General features: G+C 42.9%; 1 protein-coding gene across 1 annotated transcript; it reads left to right on the top strand.

Annotated features, from left to right (window-relative positions):
• Window positions 1-19316: 19316 nt before the first annotated feature.
• On the top strand, window positions 19317-23727 carry LOC115197037 (L-amino-acid oxidase). Its single transcript, XM_029758168.1, has 9 exons — window positions 19317-19584; window positions 19708-20055; window positions 20511-20719; window positions 20853-20965; window positions 21421-21622; window positions 21764-21832; window positions 22100-22236; window positions 22576-22873; window positions 23172-23727. The coding sequence occupies exons 2-9, from the start codon at window positions 20025-20027 to the stop codon at window positions 23646-23648; spliced, it is 1536 nt and encodes a 511-aa protein (XP_029614028.1). The 5' UTR covers window positions 19317-19584; window positions 19708-20024; the 3' UTR covers window positions 23649-23727.
• Window positions 23728-24804: the final 1077 nt, after the last annotated feature.

The following is a 24804-nucleotide window of genomic DNA, read 5'->3' as shown; positions in this document are numbered from 1 at the left end:
AAACCATTGAAGGTCTTGTAAAAAAAAAGCCTTGCTAATCGATCATGCCCTTGTTGATCGATCATCCTTTTCGTCGCTTGCCAAATTCCCAGTATGATGGCAATGGCTTCACCAAGTCCTCTGGTAGGTTATTGTACAGTTTCTGCCACACTGTAATGCTCACTTACCGTGTCATTTCACAATAGTTACGGAGGATCAACACGGGACTGGATACATTTTCAGAGGATGGATAGATATTGTCTCTATAGTTCTGCATCAGAGGGGCAGAGATTGTTTGAACCACTGAGGCTTGCCAACTGAGAACTGCAGTACTAATCATGTGGCCTCTGTGTTAACCAAGTACAGTGCCTTCAGAAAGTATTCATACCCCTTGACTTATTCCACATTTTGTTGTGTTGCAGGCTGAATTCAAAATGGATAAAAAATATTTTTTTCTCTCACCCATCTACACACACTACCCCATAAATGACAAAGTGAAAACATGTTTCTAGAAAATGTTGTAAATGTATTGAAATGAAATACAGAAATATCTCAATTACATAAGTATTCACACCCCTGAGTCAAGACTTTGTAGAAGCACATTTGGCAGTGATTATAGCTGTGAGTCTTTCTGGGGTCTATAAGTCTATAAGAGCTTTCCACACCTGGTTGTGCAACAGTTGGCAATTTTTTTTAGTTTACCTATCTACCAATAAGTGCCCTTTGCAAGGCAGGTCTTTGTTGTCGAATCTGTATTTGAAATTCACTGCTCGAATGAGGGACCTTAGGCTTGCCATAACAAAGGGGTTGAATACTTATTCACCCAAGACATTTCAGCTTTTCATTTTTATTAATTTGTAAAAATGTCTAAAACTTTGACATTGTGGAGTATTGTGTGTAGGCCAGTGACAAAGAAATCTACATGTTATCCTTTTTAAATTCAGACTGTAACACAACAAAATGTGGAAAAAGTCTAGGGGTGTGAATACATTCTGAAAGCACTGTATTTATTTTAAATCAAAGTGCTTGTTTGCTAATTCATTTTTCACAATACTTCCCAATCAGTATGTAACTGTTTAGGAAAGATAACCAGTTACAGTAGGTGTGAATACTTCTTTGTAATCTGCGGTGTCCACTGCCTTCCCAAAACATTGTACATATGAAATTATGTAATGAACACATTTTAAATCCCTGTAAAGTTTTTAAAGGAAATTGTTTATTGTAAAATGTTATGAACATTTTCACTAAACTAAACACTTTTTAAAGTAATGATTGTTGGCCATTTTCTTTCAAGCATCTCAGTAACTTTGTATCACTTATTTCTTTATCCCTGTACTCTGGGATTATCCCTTGATGAAGGTGGGCATACACTGGAAAAGTTTGGAACGCACTGGGATAGAAGACCACGGCAAATATGATTTTGTTTCTGGTGTGAAAGGATCCTTTGGAGAGACATTGGCTTGAATGCTCAGAGTGCAAGAGCTTTACACTAACTTGTGATTTGCTCAGTCTGTACACAAGCATGGTGTAGGTTGAAGTTGCCCCTAGATGTGGATCTTGGGTCAGTTTTGCATATCCCCCACGAATGGTTAAGGTTAGGATTGGGGAGGGGAAGCTGATGATATAGTGGGTCCTCATTTAAAAGTTTTGTTATGCTTGCGGAATGGTATGGTGCATTGGAGTGAATGACGTCATAGTATTTTACTGTTAGCCATTGTTGCCGTTAATGCTTGTTCGACCACCAGAGGGCGTCTGAGAGGATTTATGAAGCTTCTTTGTGCTTGCTCACATTTCCAAATAATCCTACAGTCCATGTAGGGCAGACGCTCTGATTGCTATACCCTATCCGAAAGAGCATATTCCAAGGTTTTTAGTTAACCTAGTTTGGCCAAACACAAAATATACTTCCGGCGTTGACAGAGATGGCCGCCTCGCTCCACGCTCCTAGGAAACTATGCAGTATTTTTTAATTTTTTTTATGTGTTATTTCTTACATTGTTACCACAGGAAATATTAGGTTTTATTACATACAGTCGGGAGGAACTATTGGATATAAGAGCAACGTCAACTCACCAACATTACGACCAGGAATACGACTTTCTCGAAGCAGATCCTCTGTTTGGTCTAACACCCAGGACAATGGATCGGATCCCAGCTGGCGACCCAAAACAACGGCGCCGCAGAAGGAGCGGTCTTCTGGTCAGGCTCCGTAGACGGGTGCACCGCTCCTGAGCATACTACTCGCCAAAGTCCAGTCTCTTGAGAACAAGGTAGATGAAATCCAAGCAAGGGTTGCCTTCCAGAGAGACATCAGAGATTGTAACGTTCTTTGTTTCACGAAAACATGGCCCACTCGGGATATGTCATCAGAGTCGGTACAGCCACCTGGCTTCTTCACGCATCGCGCCAACAGAAACAAACGTCTCTCTGGTAAGAACTTTGAACTTTTTTTTTTTTTTTTTTTTTTTTTTGAACTTTGAACTTTCTTCAAACTACAAATCTACCATTCCAGTGTTTTTCTTGCTATACTTTATTTACTTTGCCACCATGGCATTTTTTTGCTTTTACCTCCCTTATCTCACATCATTTGCTCACATTGTATATAGTCTTATTTTTATTTTTTTTCTACTGTATTTTTGACTGTATGTTGTTCACTCCATGTGTAACTCTGTGTTGTTGTATGTTGTCGAACTGCTTTGCTTTATCTTGGCCAGGTCGCAATTGTAAATGAGAACTTGTTCTCAACTTGCCTACCTGGTTAAATAAAGGTGAAATAAAATAAATAAATAAAAGAAGAAGGGCGGGGGTGTCATTGTTATTCTAACTTCCTCGACGCATATAAAGCCCTCCCCCGCCCTCCTTTCGGAAAATCTGACCATGACTCCATTTTGTTGCTCCCAGCCTATAGACAGAAACTAAAACAGGAAGCGCCTGTGCTCAGATCTGTTTGGAACAGCATTGAACAATCGGATTCCACGCTTCAAGATTGCTTTGATCACGTGGACTGGGATATGTTCCGCATAGCGTCGGACAATAACATTGATGAATACTCTGATTTGGTGAGCGAGTTTATTAGCAAGTTCATCGTTGATGTTGTACCCACAGCGTCTATTAAAACATTCCCCACGCTGTAGGCCTAAGAGTGCTGTTTACTGTAGCTGTCTTAACTTACTTACTGGCATAAAGGCCAACTTCAATATACACTATATCAATCAATCATTCAGTCGTGTATGTTATCACACAGCATCCATGTCTTTTAAATACAATCAAGCATTTTAGTTAAAACAAAGGGAGCCTTGAATAATTAAACAATGAATAAAGCGCAACATATGTTGCTAAAGCAATTGAATTCACGAATGCGTTTGACTGTTTCTTATATTGGCTGTACTAAAGACTTTACAACCTTCTTTTGTTAGAACAGACTACATGGGATTGATTATAATTTGTAAGATATTATTGTATTTGTTGTGCTGTTTATACTGTTAGGCAGCTGTAAAATGCATTTTTCTATGTAGACACCTTAGGGTTGTACAATGGAGCTGTACAATGTGACGGGTCGGGAGTAGGCCTAGGCTACTAAGCGACTGTGATTGAAGAGCAAAATAATCCTAACATTTCCACAACCTAATTGTAGGGTAACCAATAGCCAAATGGAGATTCAGTGGGGGAAAAAAAGTCAGATTGATCAAGTCCGGTCCCCATGCTTGTCTCAGCAGCGCGAAACGGTGCTGAAATAGTTGACCACACGTGGGTAGGCTTTTGCTTCCAATCCTATTATAACAATTGGATGACTTTGGGAGTTTCAGTAAGCAACAATTTGTTGCCTACTTTATTCCAATATTTCCGTCATTCAGGGATATTCCCACAGTACTTTGTTATGGATCCATCCAGTTGTGTGACATGCCTCGCAAACATCCATTAATACATGTAAAGTCCCTAAACTCGGCAAGAGTATATTGTCCTGCTGATAGCCCATCAAGAGTGGATGGCAACTTTTGAATTCCAATTTATTGGAAAAGCTGCTAAACCATTTACATCTGGCCCACAGTGTTATTGCGTACTTACAGTGCACTTTCACTCCATTCTCTACCTGACTCTCTACCAATGCCACCAGATACTTCTTTCTATTATTCTTATCCATTCGGTAACATTCCACGAGTAAATATAATAAATAAAACCCATATTAAATAGCTCAGGTCTTAAAGATGTGAAACCTATTTTTTTATTTATATGTGCTTACTAGCCGAGGCTATATGGCTGCACCATCAACTTGTTAATTTAGCAGACGTGGCTTGTGTATATTCAGTCAACACATACTTTAAGAATATAACAGAACGTTTTAGTTTCTCTTAGAATAAAAACCTTAGTGTAACAGTTTTAGTAAGTAATAGGCTACAGTCCAGCTACAGCTTCTTCTAACAAAGTAGAAACAAAAACTGCGCGGGACAGAGGAAGAGCAATTCTTACACTATTGTTCTAAATTCAATCACCCTCTTCTTCTTCATCCTCATCATTCAGTTCATTCAAATTCAATTCAACTCCAAATCACTATTGCATGCACTCCAAAGGGACAACTTGAAATAACATGATATAGGTTAAGTAAATAATCAAAAGGAAAATTTTGATTATTTATTAGCACAGTGGATATAAGTATTTTAGGCATATGTGAATTAGGCCTCATGTAAAATCATTGTCAAAAGCGCAAGAAACTGTTGCATGACAAACAGGTGCTGTTAGATTACATTGTTCTAAATGGGCAGAAAATAATATTGTAAACAACACAAAATCCTTTATTACAGCATAGCAAAGTTTAAAAAGACGGATTTGTGAAATTGCTTTATCTGACCATTTTTGGTTGCATGAGGCTTGGTGATCACAGAATCAGTACAATATTAAACAAACTCTCAAATAGGCAAGAGAAGCAGGAACCGAAGCGTAGGGCTGACTCACTCATTCCTGGTCTTCATTCAAAATAAGTTATATTATTATGCAGGGTTAAAGACACATTCTTTCCGATTTTGTCTTTAGCATTTGCAGTCTCTCTCTTGCTACAGCTAATTTTGTTTGAATTACTATGTGGATTATAATAAATTGAGATTTGTAGGGGTCGATGCATTTTTCGATAGGGCAAGTCAGGTCTGTGATATTGAGATAGAAATATAAAACTTTAGAGGTCAACAGCCTGGAGTACATTGCGAGTTTGCCGCTTTTTGGCCATTAGACTACACTTTTTAAAATAGGACTCAACTCTGACTGCAGCATCTATCAGTAGTCTAAACTGTGGCACAAATTGGGGGATTTTTCACACCTAGCCAAGTCCTGCATCGGGTGGTCCCGGAGTTGAGAGAGAACTTGGGTAAATACAATGCCACAATTACACTTGACATGTGAACTGACGATTTTCTAAAAATAGAATACTTGTGCCTTACCGCTCATTACATAAACAAAGAGTGGGTGTTATCCATCACAGAGTGGGACAGTGCAGCTCAAACTGCAGATAACATAAGGCCAGCTATTGTGAAAGACTTGTGGATCTTGTTGATTTCCTCTATCACTTCAACAGGCCTACTGTCCACCTGGTAATTGTGTGGTTCCAAAGGATAAAGCGTCACCGTTAGATGGATGTGTGATTTCCAAGAGAAGCCAGCTGTGAGCCTGCGACCAGGCGCTGTGGATGACATCCTTTTCTTGCACAGCAATCTGAAGAAATCCAGTGATGAAAGGACTGTTTTTGAAGTTATTCTGTGGTGGAAATTCAACACCAGGGACACCTGTCAATATTAAATGAATCACTCTTTATTAACAGTTCACTGGAGAGGTTCCAACAAACTTGATGCACCAATAGTGAAGTCAGGAGTTCCCCCGGGGGCGGTCCCTTCAGTTCTCTTATATACTGCTTACACAGACATATTTGCATGATTTACATGATTCATTATTCATCATTAACGTTGGCTCCTGCATTTGACTGACCAATACATCACATGGCTTCCTCTCTCCAAGACCTAGAAACAGATACCTCGATTCCCATAGCAATGTTCTGGGCGCACTGCCAAGTTGCTTATCAGTGATAGTGAGGATTCCTCCATACACAATCAGTCAGTCACCTGCATGAAGCTGTCTAATTAGTTATTAGAAAAGTAGCATTGATTTGATACGCAAATGGAACATTTTCCCTCACATTCCCTCTTATCACTGTGATAATTATCATAACATTTTAGGGTAAGCATTAGATTATAGCTTCCATCAAAGGAGGTTCAATCAAAATAGTTCTATTAAAGTAAGCGACACAGAAAACCAGACACTTCATCCTTTCAAACCCTTCACTCTGGGTTTTACAATCTAAAATACACACACACTCAGAGGTGACTAAATCTCTCAATGTATAACCATTGTTTACGTAGGTCTTACCACAATCGGGTTGCAGGGACATTTGTTCTGCGCCAACTGTTCCCGAGACTAGTCAAAACATAAAACAAATCCTCTAGGGCCTTCTAAACATGTCAAACAAAAAACAACTTTCAATTCTCACTCATCGTCCTTATCTAAAGGGGGAAAAGGAAGCTCTTCCAGAGTCGGCAGCTCGCCAGTCTCATCATCCTCTTGAGGAGCATTAAACATGATGGCTGCTGAAACCTTATCAGCTAGGGAGGCACAAATAGCCTTACAACATGTTATTAATACCATTAGATAGACTAAGCAAAAAACAAACGCTGCAGCCCGTTGGGCAATTTGGGATCTCCAACATCCAAACAGAGATTTCAAGTTGTAAGCGTCCACTCTGGCTGTCGGGAATTGTTCTTAGCCACAGTGGCAATGTATTCGGCAAGATTGGTAACAGAGTACCGATCCAGGACAAAAGTGCAACACTCATCTACAATTATTACACAAGTGCACCCTTGAGCTGCCAAAAGATAGTCAAGACCCTGTCTGTTTTGCAGAGCCAATTTACGCAATTCTTTCAGTTCGTCATTCAATTGTTTCAGGGCATTTCGAGTAGCATTGCCAATTTCCTCTACGTGTTTAGAGATATCACGAATTTGGTCTAGTGCGCATGTGACTCCATACCCAGGAAAAAATACACCAAAGAACCTGGAGGCAGGTGCCTGAGTGTGAGTGATGTCAGCCAGAGACCTCTTATCTCTTCTCATTCCAGGAGGTTTGTAGGCTCTAAACAGTCTATCCTGTATTTTAAGACTCTTATCATTGTTTGGAACGGTTCTCATAGCTGTCACTACAAACCCAACAGTACAACTACCTCTCCAGTTCAGGGGCAGGCTATAGTAAGCCATTTTCCCACACAACAGTTAACAGGTATTGGATCCATTGTAATACATTGTACAATTACATTCTAGTTCACCCAAATTATTAACTTCTCCTCCTCTAATACACCAAGGGGCTGTCATCACCCCTGCTACTGAGATGGGTGGGAGTAAAGTATTATCTGGCCTAGCAAACGATGGTGGGCCTATGTGGTTGTGTAATGCAGAAAACGTCATGGGGTCAGGGTTACGTGGCATCTCTACCAACGAATGGTAAGTCAATTTGTGTAGTTAGATTTACCCTATGGGAACTCCCACAAGTGATAAACCTGCTCCTACCTTAACTGGCCCCAACCCACACACACAGCACTCTTTTTGTCAAGATGTAAGATTAGTAACCATTTCTGCTCTAGAGAGGAACAGATTGCCCTCATGATTATGATAAAATGGTAACGGTGTTAGGCACCAGAGGTGCTCTTGCATGTACAGCATTGTTTACTATCCTAAAGTCTTGCACAAAACGATAATCACCAGATGGTTTCCTAACAGGTAAAATTGGTGTGTTACATGATGAATTCGGGCAGGGAACCAGAGTGCCTCTTTCAACTAATGCACTATGAATGGGAATGATACCCTTTTTTAAGGTCTGTGGATGCTTTTTGGAACGACCACAACTGGTGCAGCTCCTTTCATACAGTCCAACGTTGGTCTTTGACTTAGCCCACAGTTCATCAGGTATATCCTTTAGCCAATCAATGTGTGAATTATCTTGTAATACCACAAGCATGATTTCAACGGGAATTGTTTATGTTTTTGGTATTGTCATCGCAGTAGCCCAGTATGGCGAAAGTTGCTGTTGAAGCTGACCACTTTCCTTCCCCTTCCCAGGCCAACCAATCAGTTGCTTCCATAGCTTTCTTCATCCAAACACCCACATCTTTCCATTGTGTTCCAGGAGCTTTTGATAAGCTACAATGGGGAAGAGAGCCAGGGACGTCATACAAACTCATGTTAGTGTCCGTCAACAACACTCCAGCTGCTACGAAGTCTTCTCCTCTGTATATCCCATTCATGGTTATCTCAACTTTCTGTTTTTGTTTTGACCATCTTTGTTGGTATTCAGGGTCCTCTTTTCATGAGGGAACAGCAGCAGTACAATGTAGGTGTTCAGGGGAAGAGAGGGATTGCTCGCTTAGCTGTCCCTTCAACATGTTGATTATTCATAGTAATAGTTCATCAGGCATGGGAAGATTCCATTTGCTCTTGATCCCAATGACAATCCTTCTTCAGTACAGGCAACAGATGAATTAATTTTACACATCAAATCTCTTCGTAATACATTTACTGGGCAGGCAGATGAGTATAGGCATCGGTCCAGGGGAAAGGTCAAACATTCTTCAGAGGGAATTACAGACACTCCAACTGTGTGCATTGTTTTCTTTGAGGCGGATACAGACAGGGCAGACATTTTCAACACTGAGACCGCAGCCCCAGTCTCCACCAAAAATGTAATTGTATGTTTATTAACTAAAATATCAATAACAAGTGGGTTTTGGGTTGACAAGGTGGTCAATTTTAGCATTTGACAGGTTTCTTCTGGTCCTTCATAATTTCTTTCTTCATTAGCTTCTTCTTCTGTTTCCACCTCATCCTATGATTGGTAGACCCCTCATCCACCTCTTCCAAATGGGTTGTTCACCTGCACGCCCACAGGTGGGGACGGCCACTTTCCCTGGGCTTCTCCTTCTCCAGGACAGTGTCTTGAAAGATGCCCTACCTTCCCACAGTTGTAGCAACTCTAGTCTCTCCCTCCGTCAGCTCCAGCAGGGGCCCCTCTGCCTCCACCTCTTCCTCTACCTCTTTGGTTTCCATGGTTGCCACCATTTTCTCTATGTTCTTTTCCTCCTCCAGAGTAGCACATCAGCTGTACCTTCTTCAGTGTATTTCGGTCCTTAGTTTCATTTTCCTTCAACTGTCTTTCTGAATAGGTTATCGATGGCTTTATGTCACAGTGGGATTTTTTCCCCATGCAATACAAGTTGTAGTTACAGCTGTTTTCAGATCTTGTGTCAGGCCTGTCACCACAGCAGGACACAATAGGCTGCTGTAGGAGTCTTGGTCATATGTCAGGCCTAAGTGTTGGAGGAAGACTGTCTCCATTCTTTCCATGTAGTCACTCACTTTTTCATCATTTCATTGTTTGGTGAAATGGATTTTCTGCCAGTCTGTGCGTTTGGGGAAAACAGCCTTTAAAGCGGTAAAAACTGCAACCAACTGGTCACCACGATCAGCAACTAGTACATCGCGGTCGCACGTGTCCTTCCATTTAAATTTCAAGCAGCGGCAGAGTATCTCTTCAATTTCTCTGGTGGTGGGGTTGTACATGGAGATGATTGCTTTTACCTCTTCCTCAAACCTCACAGCATCTTTTGCTGGGTCAATGACATCGCCCACTATTGCTTTTATTTCGTCAACATCCCACGTTCTCTCCATTTCCAATATCCTACCTCTATTGGAGTTGGGGTAGCGTTGTAACGACTGTCGTAGCGAGGGGACCAAAGTGTAGCGTGTTGAGTGCTCATAATGACTTTTTATTTAAACACAGAACACTAAAGAAGATAGCAAAGAGAAAACGATCAGCTCACAGTTCTGTCAGGTACATAGACTAAACAGAATAAAACTGCCCACAACACAGGTGGAAAAAACACCCTACTTAAGTATGATCTCCAATTAGAGACAACGATGACCAGCTGCCTCTAATTGGAGATCATCCAAAAAAACAACATAGAAATAGAAAACTAGAACTAAACATAGATATAGAAAAACACAAAACACCCCCTGTCACGCCCTGACCTACTCTACCATAGAAAATAACATCTTACTATGGTCAGGACGTGACAGTACCCCCCGCCCAAAGGTGCAGACTCCGAATGCTCCTAAAAAATAAAAAAAATAAAAAAGAGAGGGTAGGGTGGGTACCACCTGTTTATGGCGGCTCTAGTGCAGTCCACATAACCTTATCCTCCAGCAGAGGAGGCGGCTCCGGTTCGGGGCGTAACCCCCGCTCCACCCGCTGATCCCTTTGCTTTAGTACCACCGGACCGTGGATCGTCGTCGAAGGAACCGGACTGTAGATCATTGCTGGAGGTTCTGGGTTGCAGGCCGCCGCTGGAGGTTCTGTGCTGCAGGCCGTCGCTGAAGACTCTGGGCTACAGGCCGTCGCTGAAGACTCTGGGCTGCAGGCCGTCGCTGAAGACTCTGGGCTGCAGGCCGTCTCAGGAGGTTCCGGACTGGAGAGCGTCTCAGGAGGTTCCGGGCTGCAGGCCGTCTCAGGAGGTTCTGGGCTGCAGGACGTCTCAGGAGGTTCCGGGCTGCAGGCCGTCTCAGGAGGTTCCGGGCTGCAGGCCGTCTCAGGAGGTTCCGGGCTGCAGGCCGTCTCAGGAGGTTCCGGACTGGAGAGCGTCTCAGGAGGTTCCGGACTGGAGAGCGTCTCAGGAGGTTCCGGACTGGAGAGCGTCTCAGGAGGCTCCGGACTGGGGAGCGTCGCTGGAGGCTCCGGACTGGGGAGCGTCGCTGGAGGCTCCGGACTGGGGAGCGTCGCTGGAGGCTCCGGACTGGGGAGCGTCGCTGGAGGCTCCGGACAGGGGAGCGTCGCTGGAGGCTCCGGGCCATGGATTATCACTGGAGGCTTCGTGCCATGGATCATCTCTATAGGCTTCGGACCATAGATCATCACTGGAGGCTTCTTTCGTGGAGCTGGAATAGGTCTCACCAGACTAGGGAACGTCGTTGGAGGCTCTGGACTGGGAAACGTTGCTGAGAGTTTTGGACTAGGGAACGTCGCTGGAGGCCGGGTGCGCAGAGCAGGCACAGGGTATACTGGGCCGTGGAGGCGCACTGGAGGTCTAATGCGTGGAGCCGGGACAGGTGGCACCAGACTGGTGACACGCATTTCAGGGCGAATGTGAGGAGCAGGCACAGGACGTATCGGGCTGTTGAGACGTACTGGAGACCTGGTGTGTATAGCCGGTATGACTTGTTCCGGAACTTCCACACACTTCTCAGGACGAGTACGGGGAGCTGACTCAGGTGGCACCAAATTGACGACACGTTCCTTTGGGAAAAACTTGTGCGTCCTCCACCAACTCAACAACTCTCCCATTTCTCCCTTCTCCAAATTTTCCCTCTTCTCCCGGATTGGCTCTGATTTACTCCTCGGCTCCGCCGACTGCTCCATGTGCCCCCCCCCAAAAAAATTTATTGGGGTTTCTGTAGCCTCTCGTGCCTCCCCGGCAGGCTTCTATATCTGTCCAACACTTGGCCCCAAGTCCAGTTTATCCTCTCTAGCCTCTCCTCCAGAGACCAGGTATCCATCTCCTCCCGAGCACGCTGCTTGATCCAGTTGTGGTGGGCAGTTCTGTAACGACTGTCGTAGCGAGGGGACCAAAGCGCAGCGTGTTGAGTGCTCATAATTACTTTTTATTTTAACACAGAACACTAAAGAAAATAACAAAGAGAAAACAATCAGCTCACAGTTCTGTCAGGTACATAGACTAAACAGAATACAACTGCCCACAACACAGGTGGAAAAAAAAAAACTACTTAAGTATGATCTCCAATTAGAGACAACGATGACCAGCTGCCTCTAATTGGAGGTCATCCCAAAAAACAACAACATAGAAATAGAAAACTAGAACTAAACATAGATATAGAAAAACGCAAAACACGCCCTGACCTACTCTACCATGGAAAATAACATCTTACTATGGTCAGGACGTGACAACGTAATAGCATTTATTACATTTATTTCGTTAACATTCATTTTAACCACAATGTCACAAATAATTGAACATATACACACACACATACAAATGAGCAGATGAACTTGGTCAAAACATTTATTTATTAAAGATTGTCAGAATGTTGGTACTTATTAACTTTGAGCCAAAGCCACGAATGAGTGAGTCACTCAGCTTTATGCTGACAAATCTAGATATATGGTGCAAAATAGCCTACCAAATAGGTCAAGCGTAAACAAATATATTAAATTGCCTAAATAAACTAGTACATTTCATAAATTAAATAAATACATTTAAGTAGCTGAGGTTTTGAAAATATGGACAAACGTTTTCCCCTCCCTATCCTCGCTGGACTCTCTTTCATTCAGTTTCTTCTTCTCATCAGCGAAGAAGGACTCCATGTTTCAGAAACTCAATTTATATGGAGGGGCTATCACTCTTTCACACTGCTAAATAAAGCCAGTTTGTCATTTAAAATACTTTCTTTCTATTTTTATAGGGAGAGAAACCAAATGCATTATCAGCGTTCTAACTCCTTGTGATAGTGTGGCGCAATGACAGAATGACATCATTTACCAGAAACTGACGCAGCAAAAGCTCAAGACTTTTAATTGAGGAACCACTATAAATCTGGCTTGAGGAAACTTCAGCCCAGAGCGGTGGTCATGGGAGGTGGTGTGGCTGTGCCATGCAAAGGGAAGACCAGGATGTGTGAACAACTTGTGAACAACTGACTTCTCAACTGCAGTGTTTCAGTTTTAATTATATAATACCATTTCCATCATTACGCCTACATCTGTCATTTAAATGGTTTGTGACCAGAGTGTATGGTAAATTAATTATCTGTTCTCTGTGTCAATATGCCATTTTAACCCTTTTGAGCACATCCTGGAAACATAAAAAACATTCCAGCTTGGAGTAAGGAAATTGTTTTAATATCATGATAATAAAAATAAATATATACCAGGGTTGTGGTCAACTCCATTTAAATTCCAGTCAACTCAAAAAGTGAACCAAAGTCTAATTCAATTGAAATCCATGATGAAGTCCCTTCCCTCCAGAGCTTCTGCCATTGTTTTATTCACACAATTAACCCCCTCCAAGTCCATAGGACTAGGCTGGCGTTGTACCCACATTTCTCTTTCACTTTCTCCCGTTCTTCTATGGGTGTGTTTGGGTGGAGTAGGTATAAAGTAACAGGTCTTTTCCACACCTAGAGTCTTATTAATCTCACTATCTATTCCCAACCATTATGCTGCGACAGCCTGGACAATTACCACCCCCCCCCCCCCCCCACCCCCCCGGTTACAGTAATTGGGGCCCAACACCCCTCTGGGGGGCATGGTTCCCCATCTACCCACAGACCTTTATCCATATTCAATATCGCGTTAACACACTTCTCATAAATTTTATATATTGCAGGGTCTTTTTTAGTCTGCATTTTAGTCGTGATGTTCCTTTAGGAGAGTTGCTTCCGGTCCCCTCAGCGTTAACAAGTCTTTCTATCCCTGGGCATGTCGAATTTAAATTACCCCAGAACAGACTTGACCCAGGGTATGTTTACATTACATTCTTCCAGTCCTTGGTTTGCTGTATCTACACACTCCTTTTCCCATAAAGGCGTGCCCGGATCCCCTTTAAGGTATTGAACACATCAATATGTGTATAGCCTTAATGTTCCCTTTCCCTTTTAATCACATCCACTTGTATGGCCTTATCTTCTAACTCGGTCCACTGCAGTGTGACTGTAACGACGCCTCTCTGGAAGAGGGGGGTGTGTGGAATCAGGAGCAGGAGAGCAGATGGGTTTAAGGGAAACAACCGTTTATTCCAGGCGTTTCCAACAGCACAGCACAAAACACAACGGGAAAACTGCACAAATGGAGCCTCCACCCACAAGGGAGAAACTACAGTACACACAGCGGAGAAATCTCTACGCCGCAAACTAACTGGCCAAACTGCCCACGGTAAACACATACCGTATAAAAATGAAACAAAGCCCGTGGTGCAGGCACGCACCCCTTACAGCACAAAGCAGTAACAATCCCGCACACAGCCTAACCTGCAGCGGGGAAATATAAACCCCCCACAATCAGAACAACTAAACACAGGTGTGCAAAACTAGACAGTACTAAACGAAAAAGGAAAATGGGATTGGTGGCAGCTAGTAGGCCGGCGACGACGACCGCCGAGCACTGCCCGAACAGGGAGAGGAGCCACCTTCGGTGGAAGTCGTGACAGTGACCCAGTAAAATTCCTGCGGTCCCAGTTTACGTCCAAGACTCTGTAGCCAACCTCATTATTCAAGTGGCCATCAACCTTCCAATTCACTAATCTCTGTGAGCACCCGACTCGAGTCTCATTTATCTCTTTTCCTATATCCTTTAAAAAGCTTTTCTCATTTTCTGCTGACTTTCCAGTGCTTAAATATCAAACCACCTTTAGGAGAGTTCATACCCTGCGCCCATTCACATATTATCGGGAGTGCACGAGTCGTAAACACTGGAATGCGGGCAGATTTGTTCAATCATTCTGTTCTCTTTATCCCTACTCTAACATGTGTTTGTTCCAAGCCTGGCTCTCCAATCAAGTACAGAGACACCAACAGCAGTACTAAAAACAGCATGCCCATGCTCCAGCGGTAACAATACTTACACTTTAGAGGAGAGTCTTTGGCCTCCTTCTTTGGGGCCTTTTTAACACTTGGACAGCTGGGCACCATCCCACTTACAGAAACAGTCAGTGGGCATTGTTACTTCATCACCCTTATTTTCCACTCCATGACAATCTTCAGCCTAGGGAGTAGGTTAACTCGGCAATGGTAGCAAAACAATATATCCCCCACTTTAACTGGTCCTGCTGTTATTCCATCTAATAACATTGTTCTCCGCCCGGTATCTTTCTTGGCATTTCCGTCCCACGACACTGCCAGACAACGGACGGGTGGCACACTCTCCTTCTACATCTTGGTGCCACTTCAGACCTTCAGGCACCGTGCTAGTCATGCTGTCCTTTGCTACTGTAACTCTGGTAGCGGTAAGGCTCTTCTGGACCATACGTTTTTCCCTAGTTCGTTTTATCCCTTGGTGTCTTAAACCCATATGGACGCCAGAGATCAGCTCTCGCTCAGCCTCCCCAGGAATTGTTTTCCAGCTTCCTCCCCTTCCACTATTACCCTCCTCATCTGAGCAATAGAGTCTACTTCCTCATTACCCTGCCAGTACTCTCCTTCTTTCACATGTGCTTGCTAGTGTATTATTTCATGTTGCAAATGCATTAGCAAGTCAGCTATTTTAGCCCATACACCTTGGTTAGCTATCTGCTTTCCTTTAGCTCCTTCATAGCCATTTTGTTCCTAGATCCCTAAGTCTTATTTTAGGGCTCTATGGCAATAGTCACTATCAGTTATTATTCTCACATTTTTTATGTGCTTATCTTTAGTTTTAACAGGCCTTCAAATACTGCAGTTTGAAGTTACCACAAGTGTTGGGGCTCTTCAGAAAAGCCATACGTGTATAGTAAATGTTTAACTCTAGATACTGTAGGTAGTCTATATCTTTTAGGCAACACTGTCTATAATACGTTCAGTTCTCACAGCACATCAGACAGAAACAAGGTTCTCATGGGAATTGCTTGTGTTTGTGGTAACCCAGCTTCCTGTAGCGGTCTGTCAGAGCTCAGATCAAAACTGCCAGCGTGTCCGCTCGAGGAAGCACTGGGGGCCCAGCAGCTTTTGCTGTTTAATGTCTCAGAGCTAGAGTCATCTCCCTCTGAGTCTTCAGCCTCTGAAATTCTTAACTCTCCTTTTCTTTTTACTTTCCACTTGTATTTATTTTCTCATCTTTCTTCTAAGCTCCTGCAACATGGCATCATGTGCCACCTCCATTATGGACATTTTAAGGGCGAGAGTGAAGCCTTGAGCTGTCATCAAATGCTCTGAGAAGGGGTGGTTGGCAAAATGAATCACCATAAGTGAACCCTGTTTCACAAGTTCCTTTATCCATCTTATCGATCCATGATCTAGGAGGTGTAATAATGGTCTCTTCTGTTGTAGGAACATAGTATTTATAGTATTGTTAAGTGCATGTTTTCTACTTTCTACTAGCTCGTTTAGGGTTTCTGTCACTCCTGTTATTGTCATCATCTCTATCATCCTCAGGGTCGTTATTATTTGTTTAACAAGCCACACTGGCCTGTTGGTGTCATGGAGCGTACTCTTGGACTGGACCTCTGGCCTGACCATAGGTCTAGGGGCCACCATCCCGTACCTGGGTGGCTATCTCATTTCCGATATATGTGGTTCCACATGGTCCGTCCACCCCCAAACCTTGATAATATGCATTAATTCAAATTCTCCATTGATAGTCACCTTGGGAATGACTATCATTATGTGTCTCAACAATGATGGCTCATTACAGTGCCTTTCCAAGTACCGTTTCAATTCTATTGTGGCTTGGGCAGATTTCTCTGTGGTGGCTCTGAATATCCCGGCAGAGATATAAGGTAGCGCCACCGAGGAAATTACTGCCTTGTGACAGGTCTCCAGGACCCTTACCGCCGTTTCCTGGATTTCTCCTTGGAAATCTTGTGAGATGTATTTTCTCTGGTACCACTGCATGTACCACATACTTCCTAACCTCTCCTGAGGGGGTGCTTTTGGTCAGATTACTTCCATTAATTATTTAAAAAAATGTGTAGCCTTTGCTGGTCCCTTTACTGCAATCTGTGCTTGTCCTTCGGCCTCCAGTCGAGGTCCTCCCAATAGCAAATTTCCTGTGCTAAACCTCCTGCATGATTCAGGTGGCCAATGGTGGCATTGGTAATGGCCTGAGTGTGTCCCCTGCAGATGCTGCCTACTGCCAGAGTGATCCTTATTTGGGGTTGGCGGGGTAACACTATGCTTCCCTTTATTTCCAGGGGCACAGTGGCGGGATTTAATTTAGGAGCAGACACGTCTCCTTTCGCTTCCCCTTCTCTTTTGCGGTTTCCCCCGCCCAATCCCAGTTCACTGTGGCTTTGGCCCCTCACGGCTGTGTCATTTCCCTTTGCCCCCTTGGTTCAGGTGTTTGTTCTATATCTCTGGGCGGGTCCACTTTCTTCCCTTCCTATTTTGTTTAGGGTGGATGCTGAAGGGTGTCCATGACACCCAGATTTTTGGTAAGAGGGAGGTTGAGGTAGAGGAGCCAACCCTGCTGGCTCTGAACCAATCCACCCAGGTTCCATCTGTTCCTCTTTATCCCATTTTTGTGCAGCTGTAACCAGCGTACGCGCCATTCTGGTTCTGAGGGCACCAAGGGAGTCGACGTTGACACCGCAATAGGTGCTATTTATGAGTGGCTGGCCCAGTGCTCCAGTTGTCTTGAGAGATGTGGAGGGTTAACACCTTTAGTTTGCACTCCCTATTTGATTTCTCAAAAAACATTATTTTGTCTGATCTTACCTGTTTTTGTTTTGCACCACTTTTTGGTTTGCTTCCTATCTTTAAGTTTGGTGTGGGTTTTTATTTTGCCTGAGTCTTTCTGGGCAAATTTAGTTGGCACTCATGGTGGGTGTCTTTTCAGGTTCCAGGTTCCAGTTGTTATCTTTCCTGAGATTAAGAAGTTTCTTTCCACAACAAATTACTTTAAGTTGCTTTATCTAGTACCAGGTACAGTTGAAGTCAGAAGTTGACATACACTTAGGTTGGCGTCATTAAAACTCGTTTTTCAACCACTCCACAAATGTCTTGTTAACAAACTATAGTTTTGGCAAGTCAGTTAGGACATCTACTTTGTGCATGACATGAGTAATTCTTCCAACAATTGTTTACAGACAGACAGATTGTATCACAATTCCAGTGGGTCAGAAGTTTACATACACTAAGTTGACTGTGCCTTTAAACAGCTTGGAAAATTCCAGAAAATAATGTCATGGCTTTAGAAGCTTCTGATAGGCTAATTGACAACATTTGAGTCAATTGGAGGTGTACCTGTGGATGTATTTCAAGGCCTACCTTCCAACTCAGTGCCTCTTTGCTTGACATCATGGGAAAAGCAAAATAAATCAGCCAAGACCTTAGAAAAAAAATTGTAGACCTCCACAAATCTGTTTCATCCTTGGGAGCAATTTCCAAATGCCTGAAGGTACCACGTTTATCTATACAAACAATAGTATGCAAGTATAAACACCATGGGACCACTCAGCCGTCATACCGCTTAGGAAGGAAACGCGTTCTGTCTCCTAGAGATGAACGTACTTTGGTGCGAAAAATGCAAATTAATCCCAGAACAACAGCAAAGGACCTTGTGAAGATGCTGAAGGAAACGGGTACAAAAGTATCTATATCCTCAGTAAAACTAGTCCAATATCGACATAACCTGAAAGGACGCTCAGCAAGGAAGAAGCCACTGCTCCAAAACCGCCATAAAAAAAAGCCAGACTACGGTTTGCAACTGCATATGGGGACAAAGATCGTGTTTTTGGATGATCTTCCCCTTTAACTAGTTAATGAAAACCAGTAACACTTCCCTTTTTTGTTCCTCAGCTTCACAACTGATGGATTTAAAATATTTTTAATAGCAATTACACTCTACATTTGCTTTAACAATAGTAATTAAGCTCTGTGCTTACCTGGCCTCAAAGTCTTCACACTTATAATACATCAATCAGCTCCTGCTCTGTCAGTCCTAGAATCTGCCCTTTCCCTATCTTTTACATTGGCATTTATACATTTTGCCCAAGCCTAGGCCTCTCTTGACTACAGCCACACATCACATCCTCCCTCTCACACGTGATGTTTAAGCAACGTTTAAACCGAGTGGCACAGCGGTCTAAGACACTGCATCTCAGTGCTTGAGGCATCACTACAGACACCCTGGTTCGAATCCAGGCTGTATCACAACCGGCTGTGATTGGGAGTCCCACAGGGTGGTGCACAATTGGCCTAGCGTCGTCAGGGTTTGGCCGGTGTAGGCTGTCATTGTAAATAAGAATATGTTCTTAACTGATTTGCCTAGTTAAATAAAGGTTAAATAAAAAATATGTATAAAAAGAAGTTAAATAACACTTTGACTCCTTTTACACGTGATGTCTACGCAGGTCGGTTAACACATTGTTTCCTTCATACATGATAACAATCTGTGGTGTCATCTGTTTCAAGGCTCACATGCCATCTGGCAGCTCTAACCCAGGGCTTGAGTTTAACGGGGGTGTTGCTATATTAGATGAACCTCCGTCCTCCAGCAGAGGAACATCTGCATACAGTCTACCCACACCAGTCACTTCCTCCCTGCCTTTAACTGGGTCAAGCTGTTCTCTAGCTGCTTATGGTTGGGTCTTCTTCCTTCCTGTCCTTCTTCCGCTTCTTCTTATTCTTCCTGGTTTCAGTGTTGCCAGAATCCTCTCGGGAGACTGGAGGGGTCATCATGTCATATTGACCAGGCTGATTCACGACATCATCCAGACCTGTCATTTAAAAGAGAGCTCCGTGTTCAGATTTTTTTTAGGGGGACAAAGAGCATAGCTGTGAAGCACTGTTGCTTCCATTGAGTGCTATTTGTCACACAAAGGTGAGACAACAAACTATATTTTATGCAGCTTTGTGGATAGATTACCCCTTTAATGTCTCTACAATACCACCAGGCTAACTCAAAACATGAATTATCCTCCATATCAAACACTTTGGTATCCAGTTATACAATTCACGGAAATAAGGAATAATTATGATGCTTGATTGCCTGATACATCCTTATAAAAAGACAAGTCGGCAGCTTATTGCCATTTGACAGAAGAACAGGGTGAGTACACATCATTCTGGTAGAGCCTACACATGAACACAATGCAGTTCAATTTACTGATAAAACAAATGAAACAGAAAACCATTTTCTTTCTCAGGTAAGGTGAGCATTTAGAGACTCGAAAATAACACCAGCATACAACTTTATCAGAAGAAAATAGGTTTAGTTTTGCTATAATTTACCTTTGGAAGTAATTGGGCTTTGGAGTGAGGATGATCGCTTACTTGGCTCTGTGTAAATACTGTAAGTATTTGATTGATTATATCCTTTTTCTTCAAAACATCATTATGTTCTTATAGCCTATAATGACAGCTCGATTCGTAAATTAGGCATAGTTTATTATGGTCTTCAATGTGCACTCAACTTAGCCTACACATTCAAAATGTATAGCTGAGCATGCTGTCAAATTCCACATAAGAGACTGATTTATCTTAGATTGTTGCATTAATCAATGTAAATGTGAACCAGTAACTTCTGCATTAAATTTGAACCAGTAACTTTTTTGGTATTTCCACATTGTTGAGAAGTAAAGAAAGGGATGTTGTTACATTCTGCAAAAATTACTAAAATGCACAAATTATTTTGATTTCTATTATTGTGCTATTCATTGTTGCCATTTACATTCTTGCAATTACTGATATTTGATCTCTTATTTGTTATTCATTTGATTTTCATGATCTATTTCTGGCCTCCCCTAGTCTCTCTGGCCATAGTTGTGGTCATAGTTTCCAGTGTGAATGGAAAGGACCCTCTATTTGATTGCCTACAAGACTCAGACTATAACGAGCTACTCAGAATAGTGGACAAGGGTCTCCCCCACACCAACACATCTCATCATATTGCCATCGTTGGGGCTGGCATGGCTGGCCTGACAGCAGCAAAGTTTTTGGAGAAGGCAGGACACAAGGTAGTCACCCAGATTCACTGAACAGCATCTAAACCTAATTATGAATGTCACACTTCTGTGTCAGTATAACACCTATTACAAATAGTACATGTGCGGTACATGATCACTTAAATGACTTTTATTGGACCACAAGGTAACCATAATAGAGTCAAGCGATCGTATTGGAGGACGGGTGGAAACGTACAGACCTAAGGAAGAGCACTGGTATGCAGAGCTTGGTGCCATGAGGATCCCTAGCTTCCATACGTGAGTAAGGCCTGTTAGCCTTGACTTATCATTGCAGGGTTAGGGTCAATTGAATTTGAATTCAAATGATTTCATGAAGTGAATTGAAATCGTATTGTTATCCATGGGGATTTTCTGAATCACATTTCTTGCTCTTGACCCCAACACCATATGATAGATATGAGTCAGAGTGTTGCAGTGCTGGTCATGGGGTAGTTCTAGTAGTAGACGCATATGTAGACGTGAGAGATTCAGAGTTGTAAAAACAGGAAATAAAGCAGTTCAGAATGATCTTGAATGGAGTCAGACATTCAGTTCTATACGCCACAGTACAAATGTATTGCAATATCTCTTACTGTTTATTATTGCAAGTAAGTCAAGTATCTTATCAAAAATGATTTGCATGGGAATGACAGCATGTGCTCACTTTTACCATCAACATTTCAATGTTAACCATAAGATATCTCACTCCATAGAATTCTGTTGAAGATTGCAAACAATGCAGGCCTTAGTCTGAACCCATTCATTGAGAATGACATGAATACCTACTATTTGGTGAATGGGTTGCTGCACAAAACATATCAGGTGAATGGGGACCCAGACGTCCTCAACTATCCGTTGAATGAAGATGAGAGAGGGAAGTCAGCTGATCAGCTCTTCGATTTGTCTCTGCAGAAGGTTGGTGCAGATGCAGTGTAATCAAATAGGGTTTTAGGGTACAATACAATAAACTATTTTCTATTCTCCTGAACAGTTGCAGTGACATCTTATCACAAAATGTACATGACATATACATGAGCTATACATGATTTGTTGCAGATAAGAGATTATGCGAAGAACAATGGCTGCCGTGCCATGCTGGACAAATATGACATGTACTCTGTAAAGGTAAAGAAAGAAACAATTTCCTTGTAGGCCTACTGTATATGGTTGGCTTTTATGAGATAATCCATTTTGAATGATGACACCAGACAAGATACAGCAGCTGCTTTGAGTAAAGACTGTCTTTCACTTTTCTGACCTGGAAACATTATTACAACATTATGTATACATTTTGCATATATGCCTTTGAACGTAGACCCTTGCCCTTTTCATCCAGCCATTCTACATATACAGTACAGCTAACGTTAAGTCTAAATGGTTTGTTTCTGACAGGAGTATCTTGTGAAGGAGGCCAATCTGAGTCGTGGTGCTTTGCGGATGATTGGGGATATTCTGAATGAGAACAGTTTATTCTACACTGCACTCACAGAGGCGCTGTATGATCAGTCTGATATCAATGATGAGACTACGTAAGAATGTATATACACCCCAATCATCTGATTATAGAGAGCCCTACTTGGTGGAGTTCAATTATAGCCGCAGAGGGTAGGTGTGGGTCTATGCTTTCGTTCCAACCACAGTAGCAAACCTGATGCAGCTAAGCCTTGAATGAAGACTGTTAATAATTTAACACACCCGTATAGAGATGTTACTTTTTGGTTGGAACAAAAGCCTGGATCCACAACGGCTCTTTCCAGACAAAACTAGGCACCACTGCCTCACTACTTTGGTTACAACACATTTACACATGTGCGGTATAGCTTTTGAATGCCCAAGCTTTACAGCAGTGTGATTATTATTTTTTTCAGCTACTTTGAGGTGACAGGCGGGTTTGACAAACTACCCAATGCCATTTGCGAGGAGTTGAAGGGCACCATCCACCTAAATTCCAAGGTGAAACGTATCAGTCAGACCAGCAATAAAGTGACCGTGTCCTACCAGGACCACCATCTCTGGCACAAACCATCCTCCCTCATCCACCTGACAGTAGACTATGCCTTGGTGACAGCCACCGCCAAGGCTACTCTCTTTATCGACTTCCAGCCCCCGCTCTCAGCAGACAAGATGGAGGCGCTGCGTTCGCTGCACTATGATAGCTCCACCAAGGTAAGAGTTGCAGTGTAATATAGTGTAGTTTAGGTTTTCTCAATTGTAGGTCTGGAGGGGGGCCTTGGTGATTGCACATTGTTGTTCTTGCCAGCACTAACACCCCTGATGCACCTAATCAAACGCTCAATGATTAGTTGAACCAGGGGTTACTGAGCTAGCATTAACATTTGCAGTCCTGTGGGTCCCCAACACTGGAATTGGTGTACTACGTACTGTGCATTCTGATAGTTTGATCCTGTTATTTGAAACTGTTCTAATGAGAAGAGCTATTAATAAAGTTGATATCATTATGAAGGTGGTCCTGATATTCAGTGAGAGGTTCTGGGAGAAGGAGGGCATCAATGGAGGGAGGAGCATCACGGATATGCACTCTCGTTTCATCTACTACCCCAGCCACAGATTCCCTAACACGGACATCGGGGCCCTCTTGGCTTCATATACCTTCTCGGATGACTCCACCCTCTTTCAGGGGGTGAACGACGAGGAGCTGCAGGGTCTGGTGCTGGAGGACCTTGTCAAGATCCACGGGGAGGGCATACGGCCACTCTGCATTGGAGGGCTAGTAAAGAAGTGGGCGCTGGATCCCTATAGTCTTGGGGCGTTTGCCCTCTTCACCCCGTACCAACATATAGACTACGCCTCAGAACTGTTCAGGAATGACAATAGGATCCACTTTGCTGGGGAGCACACAGCCCTGCCTCATGCCTGGATAGAGACGGCCATGAAGTCTGCTCTAAGGGCAGCTAGAAATATCAATAACATCAGAGAGTAGAGAACGGGTGCAGTACAGTATATACTCTAATCCATTGGTGAAAGTGTATGTCTGTATACTCTGGAGAAGAGAGAACACATACAGTTGAAGTCGGAAGTTTACATACACCTTTGCCAAATTCATTTAAACTCAGTTTTTCACCATTCCTGACATTTATTCCGAGTAAAAATTCCCTGTCTTAGGTCAGTTAGGATCACCACTTTATTTTAAGAATGTGAAATGTCAGAATAATAGTAGAGAGAATGATTTATTTCAGCTTTTATTTCTTTCATCACATTCCCAGTGGGTCAGAAGTTTACATACACTCAATTAGTATTTGGTAGCATTGCCTTTAAATTGTTTAACTTGGGTCAAACGTTTTGAGTAGCCTTCTACAAGCTTCCCACAATAAGTTGGGTGAATTTTGGCCCAGTCCTCCTGACAGAGCTGGTGTAACTGAGTCAGGTTTGTAGGCCTCCTTGCTCGCACACGCTTTTTCAGTTCTGCCCACAAATTTTCTATAGGCTTGAGTTCAGGGCTTTGTGATGGCCACTCCAATACCTTGACTTTGTTGTCCTTAAGCCATTTTCCCACAACTTTGGAAGTATGCTTGGGGTCATTGTCCATTTGGAAGACCCGTTTACGACCAAGCTTTAACTTCCTGACTGATGTCTTGAGATGTTGCTTCAATATATCCACATAATTTTCTTTCCCATTGATGCCATCTATTTTGTGAAGTGCACCAGTCCCTCCTGCATCAAAGCACCCCCACACCATGGTGCTGCCACCCCTTTGCTTCACGGTTGGGATGGTGTTCTTCGGCTTGCAAGCGCCTCTCTTTTTCCTCCAAATATAACGATGGTCATTATGGCCAAACAGTTCGATTTTTGTTTCATCAGACGAGAGGACATTGCCAAGGATGAACCAGACTTGTGGTCTACCATTTTTTTCTGAGGTCTTGGCTGATTTCTTTTGATTTCCCCATGATGTCAAGCAAAGAGGTACTGAGTTTGAATGTAGGCCTTGAAATACATCCACAGGTACACCTCCAATTGACTCAAATTATGTCAATTAGCCTATCAATTAGGCTATGGAACCCTGACCTGTTCACCGGACGTGCTACCTGTCCCAGACCTGCTGTTTTCAACTCTCTAGAGACAGCAGGAGTGGTAGAGAT

The sequence above is a fragment of the Salmo trutta genome, chromosome 7, assembly GCF_901001165.1.
Source record: "Salmo trutta chromosome 7, fSalTru1.1, whole genome shotgun sequence".
NCBI classification, from domain to species: domain Eukaryota; kingdom Metazoa; phylum Chordata; class Actinopteri; order Salmoniformes; family Salmonidae; genus Salmo; species Salmo trutta.
The sequence above is the reverse complement of the archived record's forward strand: the minus strand, read 5'-3'. Positions and strand labels throughout refer to the sequence as shown.

What these genes read in the sequence shown, in the direction of transcription:
- LOC115197037 (XM_029758168.1), top strand. Translation starts at nt 20,025, where the DNA reads ATGATCGCTTACTTGGCTCTGTGTAAATACT. An exon ending in CTTGGCTCTGTGTAAATACT is followed by an intron (nt 20,056 to 20,510) that starts GTAAGTATTTGA and finishes GGCCTCCCCTAG; the next exon opens with TCTCTCTGGCCATAGTTGTG. An exon ending in TCGATTTGTCTCTGCAGAAG is followed by an intron (nt 21,623 to 21,763) that starts GTTGGTGCAGAT and finishes GATTTGTTGCAG; the next exon opens with ATAAGAGATTATGCGAAGAA.